The following is an 18074-nucleotide window of genomic DNA, read 5'->3' on the forward strand; positions in this document are numbered from 1 at the left end:
CTAATAACAAAATTAACTCCAAAATCCAATTTCTTTATCACAAAACATCATATGCCTTCAATAGCAAAGTCCCTACCATTTAAAAAAGGCTAAATTATCTATTGTTAAAAAGAAGACCAAAATAAAAAAAAATAAAATAAAAAAAAGAAGACCAAAATCACAAGAAAAACCCTATCAAATCCCCCCAAAAGTTTGGACACTTCTTTCTGTTTTCCTTTTTCTTTCTTTCTTTCTTTCTTTCTTTCTTTCTTTCTTTCTGTCTTTCTTCTTTCTTTCTTTCTTTCTTTCTTTCTTTCTTTCTTTCTTTCTTCTTTTTCTTTTCTTTCTTTCAGATCTTATTTATTTGAGAAAGAGACCAAGAGAGCATAAGCAGGGGGAGTGGCAGGGGGAGAGGGAGAAGCAGGCTCCCCACTGAGCAGGGAGCCCAATGTGGGACTCGATTCCAGGACCCTGGGATCATGACCGGAGCCGAAGGTAAATGCTTTAACCCAGTGAACCATCCAGATGCCCCATCCATCTTTTTTTTCTTAAACATTGTGACCTGAAGAATTCCTGCTAGGTGAATAAATGCATTGATAAACATTAAAAAAATAAAGTACTGGTACCAATACACTAGTACAATTTTTTGAAAATTTACTAGTATAAGTAATTTCAGGGTAGCTATGAAATATTAAGACATAATAAATACCAAAAACTATTAATAACATTCAAAATTCACTCATCATTTTTAGGGAAGGAAGAGGTTTAAGGAATCATTCTGTGATGAATTGATTCAGTGCAGGGTATGACCCAAAGTTCCCCCTGCCACTGACAAAAATTCTCTCCCTCAGTTACCTATGTAATCCAAGGATTCACTGGGACATTATCAAATATAGAACAATATGAGAGTTATTTCATATATTATGACCTCCTTAAATTATTTTATATAAATGTTTTATATTCAAAGTCAATAAAATGTATCTAAGTGAGAAAAGACTAAATAATTCACTTAGGTAGTTCTAAATTTCTGCCTGAAACATATATGATTGCTTAAAATTAATAATGCCCCTAATATTTTAATTAAAGATGATTGGACATTTAGTCAGCTAAGAGAAAATACCCCTTCATAGAATAACACTGAACAACATAGAGAATCTATAAACATAGAGTTTAATTCAAATACTGAAAAATATTTCATTATTAAAAGTAATTTAGGATATCAAAAAATTACAAAGGGTACAGGCTTTGATTCAGACAGACCTGAATCCCAAATTAATTCCTAATACTTGTATCACTACAGGAAAATTACTCACTCTTTTTATGTTTTGCTTTCCTTGCCTAAAAATAATTCTGGACACAGAATTACAAAAAAAATTTTTTAAAGATTTTATTTATTTATTCATGAGAGAGACACAGAGAGACAGAAGCAGAGACACAGGCAGAAGGAGAAGCAGGCACCATGCAAGGAGCCCGACGTAAGACTCGATCCCAGGACTCCAGGATCATGCCCTGGGCTGAAGGTAGGCACTAAACCACTGAGCAACCCGGGCTGCCCAGAATTGCAAAATTTTTGACACATATTATGAGTTCCGTAAGTGTTTACAAATAATGAGAATATATTTATTCAAAAATCTGATACCCTAAAATGTTTCATGTATGACACCAAAGAAATTTATTCCCTTACATCTTACTGGACAAGTCCTTTCATTTTGTTAAAAATTCATATGAGCCTATTTAATAATTTACTTTAAAATGTTGATTCAATTAGTAATTCTCAGACCAACTCTGATCATTTGTGTTGGTATTCTAGAAATAGCAATTTTTTTAAAGGACTCTCATTAAAATAGCTACATGTTTCTTTTTTTAAGACTTTATTTATTCATTGAGAGAGAGAGGGCACACACGAGTAGAGGGAGGGGCAGAGGTAGAGGGAGAGAATCTCTAGCAGACTATGCGCTGAGCACAGTCTGATGCAGGGCTCGAGCTCTTGACCCTGAGATCACCATTTGAGCTGAAATCAAGAGCCAGATGTTTAACTGACAGAGTTGCTCAGGCACTTCAATATCCACATTTTTCTCAGTCACAGTGTCACTTTTTCTTTTTCAAAATATCTTTTATTCATCTTTTGATTTTCATTTTTATATTCTCCCCAAATGGCTTTATAATTGCAAACAAAGAAAACATATATCTTTTTTTTAGAACCTAACAAAAGGACCCCAAATTTTATTAAAAAAAATACAGAGATAAGAAGAACAACAATATCAGCACTGCTCAGGTAATGAGAGAATTTGCATTACCAGATATCAAAATGTATTACAAACTACTAGCAGTTCAGGATGCAGGCTACTGACCTAATCATTTACAAAATCAAATAATAGAACTGAATAGATTCTAGAAATATGATTTAATAAATGTTACCTCAGTATATGATAAAAGTTTTGTTTTAAATCAGCAGATAAAAGACATATTTAATAAATCATAACTTGGGCAAGGAGTTGGGGGATGAATGAAACAGGCAGAGGATTAAGAGGTACAAACTTTTAGATACAAAATAAATCACAGAGGGGCACCTCGGTGGCCTGTTCAGTTAAGTATCTGACTCTTAATATCAGCTCAGGTCATGATCTCAGGTCATGGGACCGAGCCCCACATAGGGCTCTGCAGAGAGGAGCCTGCTTGAGGATTCTCTCTCTCTCTGCCTCTAACCCTTACCTGACTCTCACACTTGTACACTCTCTCTCTCTCAAATAAATAAATCTTAAAAAAATAAAGTCAAAGAGAGGAAAAGATGAAAAGGGAATACAGTCAATAATACTGTAATAATGTTGCACAGTGACACATGTAAGTATATTTATGGTGGTGAGCACAGAGTAATGTATATAATTGTCCAATCACTATGTTATATGCCTGAAACTAACAACATTGTATGTCAATTACATTTCTATTAAAAATCAATACTTTCCATGTGGGAGATGATTTTAAAAATTTAATTTGTGTTCCATGTAACACTAAAGAGGAATAGGAAATTCAGAATCATTTCTAGTAAATACCCTTCTTACTCCAGAGATGATCATTTTAGACTTTTTCTACTTTCCTCAAACATCGTCCATTTCTTTCCTCAGCCATCACTTGGCTGAGGCATACTTCATAGAGGAAATGGAAGCTCTTTATACCTGATTTATCTACTATCTGCCTTCTGTCAAATGGAGGAAAGTTCTGATCTTAAAAAATCATGTTCTAAAACATACATTCTTGAGTACTCTGTGTTATTCTCTTTATTGTGTGTTTATTCACACATGAAAATCTGCCAATATTACATTTTTCGCTTGCTTTTTTTGTTTGTTTCTCCATTAGGTATAAGCTCTTTGAGAGTAAGGATCTATCTTGCTTAGTGTTGTATCACAGAATCTGGAGTTTAATACATATTTTTTGAGTGAGCAAAGGATTAAAAGGCTAAATTTAAACAATTGAAGAATGAAAAACCTAAGAGTAAGTGTTTGAATTTTTAGCTGTTATGAGCATGGTATAACCTATCTAAAAATATTAAACTAAGAAGAATAAAAACCCATGAAATAACTGATAGGTTTATATAACAATTAAAATTCCCATGTCATAGACATTATCTGTACCTAGTTTTACAGATACAGTTTTTACCTGTTTTACGGGTATTTTTCTAGATAATCACTAGAAAGTTATGAAAATGCTAAAGTCACAGATGGTAGAAATAACAGGAAAGAGGTGTATAGTTTTAATACATAAAAATTCATTACTCGACAACACATTGATAGAAAAATGTACAACAGACATGAAAGGAAATTCATATAATTAAGAAATAAAAATGGCAAAGAAAACACAAAATGGCTAGGAATTGGGAATTAGGAAATTGCATTTGAAAAGAGAAATGGGATTCCATTTTTAACTATTATATTTTTAAATAGTAAAAAGAATAATAATCAGAAATGAGGAAAATGTGAGGAAAGCAGGATTCTCTTGTAAAACTTCAGTGTCAACTGAATCAGTTTCTGAGAAGACTCATAATCCTTTAGTATACGCCTACTCTTTAACCTACATTTCTAAATTCTGAGAATACAGCTAAAATAAATAAAAATAAATATATATATAGAAAACTATGATCACAGATCTAGCATTATTTATGGAAATGAAAAAAAGCCTACAGTCAAAAATAAAGTAACATTTCAATAAATTATAAAACTTCTGTAGTATAAAATATTTTGAACCTAAAAAAACCCATGTGAAAAAAGAGATTAACTAAAAAATGCAGATAAGGGATGCCTGCGGGGTGCAGCTGGTTAAGCACCTGACTTGTGATTTCAGCTCAGGTCATGATCTCAGTGTTGAGGGATTAAGCCCCAGGTCAGTTCTATGTTCAGCTTGAGTCTACTTAAGATTTTCTCTCTCCCTCTCTTCCTCTGCTTCTCCTCCCACCCATCATGTCTCTTTTTTTTCTCTCTCCAAAATAAATAAATTAATCTTGAAAAAAAATTCAGGTAAAAACCATGCAGTGTGAACTCAATTATCCTTTTACATTGACTTAGTCTCCTATTTCTATGCACTTGCCACCCTATTTAATTATTGATGATATAGAAGCTTTAATATTTGGTAGGTCAAATGACTACCCTTCCATTACTGTTTTCCTCTCACAAAATTTTATTGGCTAGCCTCATTAGTTATTCCTTCAAATGAACTTTCAAATTACTTCATAAAGTTCAATAAAAAACAGATTTCTACTTGAAATTGTCTTATAATTAATCATAGATTAATTTTGGGAGAATTTACATCTTTTCAATATTATTCCACCGGAATATCCTTTCATTTATTTATTTTATTTATTAGTCATCTCTCTGAATGTCATTTTCTTTAGTCTAGACTTAAAAACTGCCTTTTTTCTCTTTTTCACAGAAAACTTTTACTGTAGCCACCGATGACCTCTTATTTTAAATGCACTGGGGAGACCTTATCTTGAACTGTCCACATCACCTGATAATCTCTTCCTCTTGAATGTGAGAATGTAAAAAAAAAAAAAGCCCATTTTAATAACTGCTTATATTCATGCTTATTTTGCTTTTCAGATATATAATAAGAAAGTGTTTTAGTAGGTATCTTCATAAAACTCATTCATAAACACTGTTAATCTTTACATTAAATATGGTCTTTACCATTATGGTTTATTGTTTTTTTAACATAACTTGATTGACTCTTATTATTATGTCAATTCAAATTTAGCTTAACAATTGTTCAATTACTCCCAAGAAATCCAATATGTTAATCTGGCTGTTTAGTTTATAACTAAGGGAAAACTGAAAAAGACTTGAAATAAATAGAACACTTGAAACAATTACTAATTAAAAGCTAAATTTTTAAAATCTTACCTTTCCACATAAATACTTTTGCTGGTTCCCAAAGCATATAAACTAGTCAGAATTCTATAACATGACACTTGTACATCTTCCACTAAGGAAAAACAAAAATAAGAACAAAAACACTTGTTTTCATATGTTGTCCTAAGAAAGTTTAGCCTGAAACCAAAATTCCATATTGAGGGCATACTAATATTTTAACATTTAAAAAAACAAAATTAGAACAAACACGTATGTAAATGAAATATAAAAACTATTCTCTCAAAATCCTTAAGGAGCTGAAAACATTCTAAAGAATGTTTATAATTATTTAGAACATTCTCAAGACCATGTTTAAAAATAATTTTTCTCTAGATAGAAGAAAAAAGGATTTCTTCAAGAATAAAATTAAGCACAAGACTATCTGCAAGAATAGGTAGATTTTGTCTCCCTGTTCTGAACGTATATAAAGACTGTGTCTTTTATTTTAACACCTACGTGAATAATATTAAAAATGCTAAAGGAGGTGGTAAGTTATATCTGACCTGACATTCAAGGTATAAGTTAGTCAATTCTACAGTGAGGCTAGAAAATAAAATAAAACCTTATAGATGATCTACGATCCATTATGACATTTTTAAGAGGCAAAACAAACAAACAAACAAACAAACTAGGAACCTTGGATTTCTAATTCCAACTCTTTTACCATTTCCTGGAGAATCTATCATGACATGAATGGAGAAATCATTCTTGTGCTCGAGACCTGTTTCCATGTCCACATTGCCCAGTAAGCAATGCTCCTACAATGGTTCAAGGAAATATTTTGTGGGTAATGCTTGTGTTACCCACTGAGTAATGTAGGGGTTTCCACCCAGCACTATGTTTTACCTGGGAGATCGACAAGGTTCAGGGTCTGAGCAGGTGTGGCTGCAGTCAAGACCCACTTGACCGTTTAACATGGGCTTCTTACATTGCCTTTCATGTTCACATCAGCAGGAGAGCAGGAAATCAGGACAGGCCTGATATTATTTTTTTCAACATTGTTTTGAGCATTCTGTGCATATTTTTAATCATTATGGAATTCTAGGCAAAAACAGCTGATGAAATCCCCCATTAAAATAGACTGAAACCTATAAACAAAAATATGCAGGCCACCCCAGTGGACCAATGATTGAGATGCAGATTTTGTGTCAGTTGTCTTCATATTTGTTGGTAACACAACTTGTGGCTCAGAGGTGATTTGAAAACATTTAATGTTGCATGTCCCATGGTCAAACTGCATGGGAAAAACTCCATGGAAAGAGAGAACACAGAAATAGTAAAATTTGGAACCTGCACTTCGGCAAGGTGGAAGTGACTGCGCACAGCCACCATCTTACTGGTCCCTTCTGTGAATCCATGTGATTCAGGGATCTATCTCTATAAGAATGGTTTCTGTAACTCAGATGTCAACCTAATGTTCTGGGGTGGGGGGGGGGGGGAGTGCATTTTAATGGATAGGCAGGGTTTGAGTAACCAGATGGGCCCTTTACAAGTTTTCATTGTACTATTAGATAAGGAGACTCTAAGTAATAGATTTACATACATATTAGATCTTCTCCGAATTGATGCTGGCCAATATGCTCAAATAATGATGACAGCATCGGCAACAGAGCCACCGTGGTATAATTGATAATCTGAGTAACACCTTTGGGTTGGTTTCGGGTGTGGGTGAACTGGCCTTGCTTGAGATTCTCCATGGTCTTCTCCAGATCCTCTGCAGCATTGTCTAGAAAAGCTCGGAGGGCGCTTTTAACGCTTTCCAGACCAGTCTTCATCACTGTCCTAGGAACGAAAGAAGGGAGAACATGTATCATGAAACAGGAGAAAGTAGAATACAAATAAAACATGCTTCTGCTTTATGTTTGTTGATCCATTACATTCACTCAGTCAACTTTTTTTTTAATTCACTCTCAACTTTTTCAGTGCACTTGAATTTATAGCAGTATAGCTCTGTAAAATGCACTACCTTTCCAAAATGCCTTCATGGTCAATTTAATCAGGACCCAGATCAGTGCTAATGTTTTGTATTTTCTACCAGTGGTTTCAAAATTTGAGAGTGTTTGTTTTATTCTCTAACAAATCACAGCTTCTGAGCCAGTTTAGTTGATCCCAAATCTAACACAACTAGAATGTTTCTTTAGGCAATGTGTATGAAAGATGCATTTAATCCCAGCTAAACCCAGTCACCAGATGATCTAGATATTTTGTGCTTTAAGTGTAGCAATCAGCTTAATGAGCCTCCAAAGGCCGAACTTGTACAAAAGTGACCCTCTAATACCATTGTTTATAGTAAGAACTGAAAGTGTATAATAGCATCTATTTTCCTAATTTATTATACAAAACACCTCACATAAAATTTTCAATGTAAAAATAAACAGCATCATAGAATATACTCTGTAGTAGACATTTAGGAACTTTTACTTAGATTTATCCTGGATAATAAATGAAATAAATGTATGGCTTAAAGGCTGAATCGACCCTCTGAGATATACTGATTTCATATTTAGTCAACCTGTTGTATTTCCAGTCATGTTGCTAGGAGTTCAGGGTAGAAAGTACACACATTTAGGAATTGGTCTACTTCCACACTTACTATGCAATCTTAAGCTTCACTCCTCTCATCTGTAAAATAAGAATAAAACCCTGTTGTTCCTATAAAGCTAAATGTTACCACAAATGCGGAGCATGGGTACCACACCTAGAAGCTACTAAGACCTCTAAAGTTGGAGCTTACCATTTCTACTTCACATACATTCCCAATTCAACTCTCAGTGACATGTATAGATGCTACAGAAATTACTTGAAATTTGAATGATAATTTATATAAGATCATAAAAATAAAATGCCATTGTATTAGTAATTTACAAAATACTTTTTCACACCCACACTTAAGCCTTTATTATAATTCTAAAGAATAAAATCTAGAGACAAAGTGAGTCTTAATATTCTTGTGTAGCATTACTACAGTCATTTAGACAAAAATATACCCTCTTACCTGGCATCCAAAGTCTGACCCAAAATATGAAGACAGTTGACAATTGATGTGGCATCATTTCCTAAAGAGGAAACAAAATGCTGTCAAATTGCCCTGAGGATTTCTCACTGTTCTTTTCTAAGAATATTTGTGTACCAAAAATTAGTCTATGGTACAACCCAGTAATAACTCAATTAAAAGGATTTTTTGATAGTCAAGTTTAAAATCATGCAGTTTTTCTGCTCAAAAGTGGTTATGCAAATGTAAGTAGAAAAGCAATAAAGCATGTCTCATCAAAGAGCTGACATACTCAAGAAGCATTCAAAGCACTGCGCCAGGCTGAAGTGTTTAAACTAAATTCTTCAAATATATTCACCTCCCCATACTGGTTCATCTTCTTTCTAAATCATATTGTATGTCAACTTTTAAAGTGAACTCCTATGTTTATGAGAAAAGGTGAGCTAATAGTCTAATAAATTTAATTCCCCTTTAGTTATCCGTGTCTCTGCTTTCTTATTCCATTCAGCTGAATTAAGATGATTCATCTGCCTGAATGTTTTGGGTTTTGGTGAAAAAGAACCACCAAAGGATCAATGTAAATAAGCACTATTGGCTGAAGAAGTTAAATCCTATTCTTATGTGCTATTTAAAATGGGAACAACTTTTCTAAAAAGATGAAATTCATCCATCTTGATTGCACATTTTATTAGTACAGAAATACGAATTATACAATTACTATATAACTTCACTGATGTAAAGATACATAAGAGCAAATAAACAAAATGATAGATCCATAGTTACAAAGTAATTTGACCACTCACAATACAGTCTGATGTTATTACTTCCTCATTTTATACTTTGCTATTCATAATATGTGTAGTCATTTCCGGGGTCCAGAGGTTAATAACTCCTATTTGAATGTAAGTATTTATAACATTTGTGTACATTATACTCTTTATGCAGCAACACAACAAAAGGATCTTAAAATGAATTAAATATGCATGAAAATTTGCAACTACCCTAGAATCTGGACAAGCCAGTTTAGTGACATGATACAAATAAGAACAAAAAACAAGGTGTTTATTGCTAGACTCTGAGTTCTGAGATAAAATGTCCCATTCATCATCTGCTTTGATTCTCAGAAATTTTGGTAATCATGAAGACAAAATCAGCAGAAAGGCAGAATTTGTTATGTCCTTGTCTACTGATTAGTGGCAGTCCTAGGGCTTCTGCAGTTCATAGAAGTATTATTCCTTTACTTATTCATTCACTTAAAAAAATTATTCATTCACTCAATAAATACTTATCAAATACCAGGCATCCTCAAAGTTCCAGTAATAAGTAAAAGACAGTTTAATGGCACTTATATTCTAATGAGGGACACAGATAATAAAATATTAAGAAAAAAATCAATATGAAACACATGATTAGGTACACTAAAATAAATATTTTATATTTGTAAACTATATTAATTATATATAATTAATTAATTTATGTTATACAACTAATATATATTAGTTGTGTGTATATATATGTGTGTGTATATATATATATATATCAGAGAATGATGATTGGGGCAACTGGATAGCATAATAGGGCAAGTGGTCATGAGGCTTTTTCTAAGAAGGCGGTATCTGAGCAAAGATTTGAATGAAGGAATAATCATGCATAGATCTGGGAAAAGGACCCAGGTGGAGGAGAGAGCATGTGCAAAGGCTCTGAGGCAGAAAATAAAGCTGGTGTTCCAGGCAAGGAAGTTGAGGTGGCTAATGCATGATTGGAGATTCAGGGGAAAGAAGGAGGATATGGGGTGGAGAGGAAGGGAGTAGCCAGGTTCTAGAGCCTTAAAACCCAACCAAGAACTTTGGTTTTTGTTTTTTAAGTGTGATAGGGAGATATTCTTAAGGTTTTGAACAGGATGGGATCTGATTTATATTTTAAAAGGATTAAATCACAAGGTGCAAAATTCTGGAAGGGCAAGAGTGGAAGTTGGTTAGGAAGCTACTAGTGTCATCTAGAATCAGAAGACTGATGGCAGGAAATTTGGATTAGGATATCTGCAGTGAAGATTTGCTTGTGGACTGCATGTGAGATGAGATGAGAAGGAGTCAAGAATAACTTCAAGACTGTTTGGGTGAGCACTTGTATGAGCCATTAGGTGACTGGTGGTAAGATTTCCTAATGTGGAGAGGGCGTAAGAAAGGAGCAAAATGAGGAGGGTGGGGGTAGGGTGCTCTGCTTTGAACAGGTTGATAGTGATGGGCTGGCTAACCTCAGGTAGAGAAGCATAATAGGCAGTAGATGCACAAAGCTGTAGTGCAGGGAACAGATCTGAGCTGGAGCTATGCATTTGAGCACCATAAGCATACAGATACTTTAAAAACTCGTGGGCCTTAATAAAATAAGCCAGCTTGGGCATAAATATAGAAAAAAAGGGTCTGGGGGCCTCCAATGTTTATAAGTGTGAAAGATAAGTAGAATGCAGCACAGAAAAGGAGAAAGAGAAGGGCTCAGGAGGAAGACAGGACACAAGGCAACATGCAACTATTACTAAGCATCTAGTCAGAGAGGCTGGCCTCTCCCTCTCGTCCTAAAATACACAGTTTTTTTTTTTTTTTTTCTTACCCTCCTAGTCTGTTGGCTCCTTGTATAGATAACCAGTATTTGTACTTTGTACTGAGCCTGACCAGGCCTTTTTCCAAAGGAGTGGTGGGGTATTTTAAACCTCCATCTGTAAGAACTCATGAGATGGGATTTATGTTCCCTGCTGAAGGCCAGCCCTTAGGACTGGCATATGCAGTGTCAGGCATAAAGCAGGCATTCAGTTGAATATTGTAAGTTGTGAAGAGTAGGAAACAGTACCAGTGGCCAGAAAAGTTCTGTTGGTCAAATGAAAATGCACATGATAGATGTGAATGTTCTGTGATTGTCAAGTCACAAGCCATAAGCTCCGTGAATCGACACATTTTGGTGTGCTCCATGTGAGGTATAGTATAACTTTGAAAGGAAGAATCTCAGTGTGAAAAATGGTGAGGAACAGACCCTAAAAGATGAAGGAAAAGTGTTCATTGAATTTTCAACATTTTCTGGTGTAGACCAAGCAAAAGTATCTGTAATACCAGCAGAGGTAAACGGTAACCTAAATGGTTAGTCTCAAAGATGTAAAGTTTTTAGTAAGGGTTTCAAATAAAATAAGAATTGCCCACACTCTGCCCTTCTTAAGGTTCTCCAGATAACCATCATTAGAAACGTACATCATGCTATCAGTAAGAACAGGAAAGACAAAGTGTAGTATGATGGTAAAATTTTAAAGTGATAATTGTATTTTCATGTAATTACTTCATTACTAGACTAGAATAAAAACCAGAAGTTTGATACTTTTCAACTCACACTCTTTCAAGGTCCAAACTACTTCCCTTGTCCTCAAACACTTAGAAAAACACCTGTGGATTGCCTCTTTGTCTTCAAGGTTGTATGTTTGCATCAGTGTGTAAGCATAAAAGGCATATAATTAAAATTGTAACTCATCCCTGAATCTACTAGCAACAGACAGCAAGTGTCTGGTTTTTAAAATCTTTGTACTAACTCTATACAGTACTACAACTCTCTAAATAAAAATAACAAAGTTAAAGATGTTTGAGAGTCAAAATACTCTTTTTGTATTTTACTCCCAGATTGTTTTGTAGTTTTTAATATAAGGTTTCTGTAACTCAGGAGTTATCAGTGTTTTCTGAAACGTGACATACAATGTCTTGCTTCTGCTTTGCAATCTGATATACATCAGTAGATGAGTATTAGCAGAATGTTGACTTTCCTTCCATTGCGAAAGCAGTAACAACCATTCTAAGTTTTGTTCTTCTCCCTTCTTTTGTGACTTGCAGTAATACCTATCGTATTCTCTCCTCTGAAGAAATGATTCATCTTGACAAAATCCTCATTAATAATGTGGAACAAAATTATGCTAGAGTTACAAATTTCTCTCAAATTATGAGATAGAGAGAAACTGGAAAGTGCCACAGACTTGATCACTTGTGAAATCTGCACAACTAAACAGAATAAAATTATTGAAACTTTCACTCAGTGAGAAGTTTTGGTTAAGCTGAAAATATATTTTACATAATTCCATATTCTATTCATTTACGCAAAAGTCAGGACATTCTCTGATAGAGATATCTTTAAAGGAAAGAAATATCTGTATCACTCTAATATGGTTTTCTGATATTATCTTTATTATAGGTATTTATTTATTCCGGTATTTCTGACCTCATATATCTCTCACTAAGAAACAGGTTACTTCTGGGGCGCCTGGATGGCTCAGTCGGTTGAGCACCTGCCTTTGGCTCAGGTCATGATCCAAGGGTCCTGGGATAGAGCCCCATGTTGGGCTCCCCACTTAGGGGGGAGTCTGCTTCTCCCTCTGTCTCTGCCTTTCCCCCTGCTTGTGCTTTCTCTCTCTTTAAAATAAATAAATAAAATCTTTGAAAAAATCAGTTATTTTTTTATATAACATATAAACCCAGAAGAACTCTCATTTTTGACATGTATACTGCCACCAAACCACAGAGCTACTACATTAGGGAAAGACCTGAATGACAAGTGATGACAATAACCAGCAGAAGTAGCAGACTGTGCATCACTGACCATGAAATCCCCAGCGTAACGACACATTCAGTTCTCAGATGTATACTAGCCTCAGAGACTCTGAGTCCTTTAAGTAACTTTCCTTTTATTATGTGTCCTAGTAAACAAAAGTAAGCATGGTCTGAATATTGTTAGAGATAATACATACACAGACTCATTTGCTACTATCTCCTGATACAAGATAGCAGTCCTCATTTTAAACATCTGAATGGGTTTTGGGAGTGGGCAGGTAACAGATGGAGCAACATAAACTTAATCCACTAATTTTTTAATCAGGGAGAGATACCAATTGATAGAATTTGCGATTGAAACTTCCAAACACAACATTAAGATTTATGTAGCAGTTTAAATCAGGCATCCCTACCTAGGGGGAGAAAACTCAAAATTTTAACAAGAGTTACTGCTTCACCGAAACAGATGACAATACTTATCTTGTTCCATATCTCTACAGCTAATACTGGAGTGGAATTAATAATGTGCTACATAGGGTTCTAGGGTCAGAGGGCAAACCAGAGAAATTTTAGAGTGTTACGCTCATTATGTTACTGAGTGCTTGCTCTATTCCAGGCATTCTTAGAAGCTTCTCTGCCATCAAATTTGAAAACTCTCCAGTAACTCTGGACAATTTGCTATCTCACTGATACATTAAAAATTCACAAGAAAATGGGAACATAGAAAAGGCCTCCAAATGGTAACTGTTTTGTACCAGCCTTCTCGAATCATTCCTATAGCTGAAAGGATCACTGTTGGTTGGGTTTAATGATCGTGTTTGAAGAATCTCTAGTTACCTGTTATTTCCTCTTCAATGTAAGTGTCCTACAGTGTTTTCTCGGACAGCTTAAGGAATTAAAATAAATGTGATTCTTCTGAGTTGTGGGATAATTGGGGACTTTTTTTCTAAATAATTTCATAAGCAAAAAAAAAAAAAGAGTAAAATTTCAGTTATTCATGAGTGTAAGAAAGTTCCAAGTCAAGAGCTCTTATTTAGGCATTCTTAGTGTCTGCTCTTTCTCTTTTAGACTGTAGGCTTCCTGAAGGCAGAAGCTAGTGGATTCACTCATTCAGTCATCAGATATTGATAAAATATCTACTACATGCCAGATTCCGCATACAACAATAAGCCCACAGTGAGAGGAGAGGTTTGAGAGAGAGAGAGATGTGTGAATCTGGCGACATCGTCACTGGGATGAGGAAAGGTACACAGAGCTATGAGAATGTTGTAATAGGAGAGAGGGAGTAAAATCAGGGAGATCAGGGAAGGTTTTCCTGACAGAGTAAGTACTATTTGGACTGAAGTCTGAAGGATAGGTAGTTTAAACCATTATGGGTGTGGAGGACTGGAGAAGTGACTGTTATGTCTAGGGACCCCATTCCAGGTGGGAATTACAGCATGTGCTTAAGACCCTGCACAGAAAGAAATAAAACACTTTGAAGAACAGAGAGAAGACCACTTAACCAGCAGCATAGAGAGCAGGTGAGAACGTGCCAAGACACGAGGACAGAGTGGTACACAGGGGATAATTTATGAAGCACTACTGTGGCCAGATTCAGAATTTTTATTCTCAAGAAAAGGGAATCCACTGAATATGCAGGACTGTGGTAGGAGAGACTGGGTTTTAGGAAGATTCGACTGCTGTCGAGCACAGTCTGGAAGAACAAGGAGATTCACGCAGAATGGTCAGTTTGCTCTTGGAAGAGGACAAGTGGCAGATACCTGGATTGGCCTGGGGGTGGTCACAGTGGAGAGGTGTAGAAGTCTTCCTGTTCCTACCCCCACAGCCTGAAAGGGTGCCTCCCACACAGCAGAACACACTTAAGTGTTTATTGACTGAATGCATCGAATGAATGTCATTAAGGCATTAGATTTATTTTCACGTATAAAAATAAAGTCCTTAAGAAGCCTTGATATGCGGGACGCCTGGGTGGCTCAGTCGGTTAAGCATCTGCCTTTGGCTCAGGTCATGATCCCAGGGTCCTGGGCTCGAGTCTAGTGTCGAGCTCCCTACTCAGTGGGGAACTGCTTCTCTCTCACCCTCTGCCCTTCCTTCCTGCTCATGCTCACTCGCACTCTCTCTCTCTCTCTAATAAATATTTAAAAAAATATAGGAACCCTGATCTGAATATACCTGTGGCATCATCACTGTCCCTACTGGAGGCTTAGTTATGGATTCTGCTTCCTCTAAAACTGACTGAAAGGCTTAAATGGGCTTTAACAGGAGGGCTTATATGTATTTTCTAACTGCCTTGACATGAGTAATCAAGATTTCTACTCAGCAAAAGTGGGAGAAAATGATGGGATTAATAGCAATATTTCACTAGTTAACAAAGGGTCCTTGAAAATGGCCAATGGAACCCATACCACTTCTCAACTTGCCTGGGTCCTATCCATGTTCTAACCATTTTCTCAAATACTAGAGTGCACCAACTTACAATCACTGGTAAGCTTTCTGGAACTCAAACAGAAAGCCTATATATACAATGAAGATACTAATTTCTTTATTATTTTTTCCATAAGATTTTTTAATGGATACACCAGAACTACTGTTCTGTGGGGGAACAGGGCTTATTCACCCTTTTTAAAAACTTACCTTCTTCAAATATAAAATGAAACGGTTTAAACACCTCAAAAAGATATAAGAACGATAAAAACATGACTGAGCTCTTTAATTCCTAGTGTCTCAATGTGTAGAAGGTATTTTAAAGTAGATTAAAGATATACACAAATAGAAGTCCAAATTTGGGGAATCTTTAATATAGCAGAAAAGTCTTTCAACTACAGATGAAGTCTGGAGGTCTAGCGACAACTTGGTTGCCAGCTTGGAATAAACAGTCCATTACTCACCAAACCCTGAATTCCCGACAATTGCCACCACCAGGTCAAGTATTTTGTCTGTTGGCTTATGTTAACCCCTTGTGTCTCCAATCTCCCCTTCCTGATATGTTGAAGGTTAATGTGTATCTTTCTACGTCTTTACTTTTACTCACTGTTCATAAGACACAAAGCTCAAATGTTTCTTTGCTAATCTCCATTTTTAACTATCTTAGTTTACCCTTACCTTAAGCCATGAACAGTTTTTAAAACTAAGTCAGTACAGGAAAAACATCTTGACCATCAGTGTCCTGTCTACCAGAATATGGAAAAATGATATCATGTAAAAAAAGGGAGAAAGGAAAAAATAAGAGATTAATAGGACTCTCAAGGACCACTGTATATACATCATTAGGTCTCTCTCTTTAGGGAAATCGACAATGGCAGAACTGTTACATCAAAAATAAATATATGGTATACCACTCCCATTTCATTCTAGAAATGGGTAGATTAAAAAGCCTTCGTCGTGTGGGTACTTTAAGTAGCCAACTCCCCTAGTGTAGTTCTTTTGGAGTTTGATTTATATAAATAAAAACTGTGCAGGGGTGCCTGGGTGCCTCAGCGGGTTAAGCATCTGCCTTCGGCTCAGGTCATGATCTCAGGGTCCAGGGATTGAGCCCCCCATCGGGTTCTCTGCTCAGCAGGATCTGTCTCTCCCTCTTTGTCTGCCTCTTCTCAGAGCTTGTGTGTTTGCTCATGCTCTCTCTCTCTCAAATAAATAAAGTCTGAAAAAAAAAAAAAACCTGTGCAAATCAGACTAGGAATCCCTTAGATTAGAAAGCTGTAAAGTTATAGTTTCCACAGCACTTGAGCATTCATTATCTTACATTAGATCAGCTATGCGCAATTGATCTCAAAGATTGGTAGTCATTTTAACTTAGTTAAAAAAAAAAAAAAAGGTTCAGAGAAGTCAAGTTCCTCATCCAAATCACTCAGCTGTTCTAGTTCCAAAAGCTCTTACATCTAGGTTTTCTGATTTGAAGACCACTATTTTTCCAGTCATCCTATTAGTGTCTAAAGTCAGGTTATAACCGTCAAGTATAGAGATAACATGGATAAGACTTAAGGATTCCAACCACTGGATGAGTCTGTATTAGAAAATGTGTAATTAACAAAGGCCTCTTGAGGTTTGTATTACTTTCCAGGCAAATGCCAAAGCAAATTTGAAACAATAAAAACAAGAGATGCTAGAATAATATGTAGAAGACACACAAATACACTTCTGAAGTAAAGACACATAGTAGCTCTCCAGTAAATTCCTGTTAAAAATAATAGTAAAGGCTGAGAGATTTAAGATACAATGCCTAAATGGAGTATCAATATCACATTGGGATGGAATGAATGCTAAAGTCTCAGTCCATACTGAGAGGTATGACAAGTGTTATTATGCATTTATATTCAATTACTAGACCCTTAAAAAACCAGGAGATTAAATAGGCAAAATTAACCCATAGTAATGGAGGTCTACATAGAGTTCCTTCGCAGAAGGTTATAAATTGGGAAATGGCCTAAGGGAGGCCTCTGAAATGGTGGATATGTTCTATATCTTAATCTGAGGAAATGGCATATAACCTATTTCCTCAGATTAAGATATATATATATATATATATATATATATGGCAAATTACAACAAACTATATCATTAAGCTATCTTCAAGATTTGTGCACTTGTTCTATATATGGAACACTTCAAAAGTTTTTAAAAGGAAAGTATAGTGAAACATAACATAGGAAACCAAGAATTTACAATACACAAGAAGTCAGAAATATCACAACAGAAAGTGTTACTATGCTCATTAGTAAGAATGCAAACACTGCACTTAAGAAAAAGGGGTCCCCATCAAAATGATATATAATAAGACAAATGGAGGACACTGGAATCCACTGTTACTACGAGAAAGTTGAAGAGTACATAACAATTCTGTCCACATAATTTCACAGAAATTTTTCTTTGTTGAAGAGAAGTCAAACAAATAGCAGTCAACTAGAAGTTATTTTGAAGATAATCTGCCCATTGGTTTGGGATAACTGAAACATTAATGCCAAAACTCAGGCCATTTAAATGAAACATACCTTATTATGAAATTTAAGAGCATGTAGTATTGGATCTAATAAAATTAGCAACCAAACAGAGCTTTAAGGAATTATATCCAGAAACTATCTCAAAACAAAACTTTCTCAAAACATAGAAAGAATTTAAATGTGTGTATGT

General features: G+C 35.3%; 1 protein-coding gene across 3 annotated transcripts in view; it reads right to left on the reverse strand.

Moving 5' to 3' along the window:
* The window catches only part of RYR2 (ryanodine receptor 2), a 721805-nt gene that overhangs the window by 116275 nt on the left and 587456 nt on the right, over positions 1–18074 (reverse strand). For all 3 annotated transcript variants that reach the window (XM_072755910.1, XM_072755909.1, XM_072755907.1), the window contains 3 exons: positions 8374–8434; positions 6922–7160; positions 5370–5451 (listed from right to left, as the gene is read on the reverse strand). In XM_072755910.1, the coding sequence (XP_072612011.1) occupies positions 5370–5451; positions 6922–7160; positions 8374–8434 (382 nt within the window). The remainder of the gene's footprint in view (positions 1–5369; positions 5452–6921; positions 7161–8373; positions 8435–18074) is intronic.

The sequence above is a fragment of the Vulpes vulpes genome, chromosome 4, assembly GCF_048418805.1.
Source record: "Vulpes vulpes isolate BD-2025 chromosome 4, VulVul3, whole genome shotgun sequence".
NCBI classification, from domain to species: Eukaryota; Metazoa; Chordata; class Mammalia; order Carnivora; family Canidae; genus Vulpes; species Vulpes vulpes.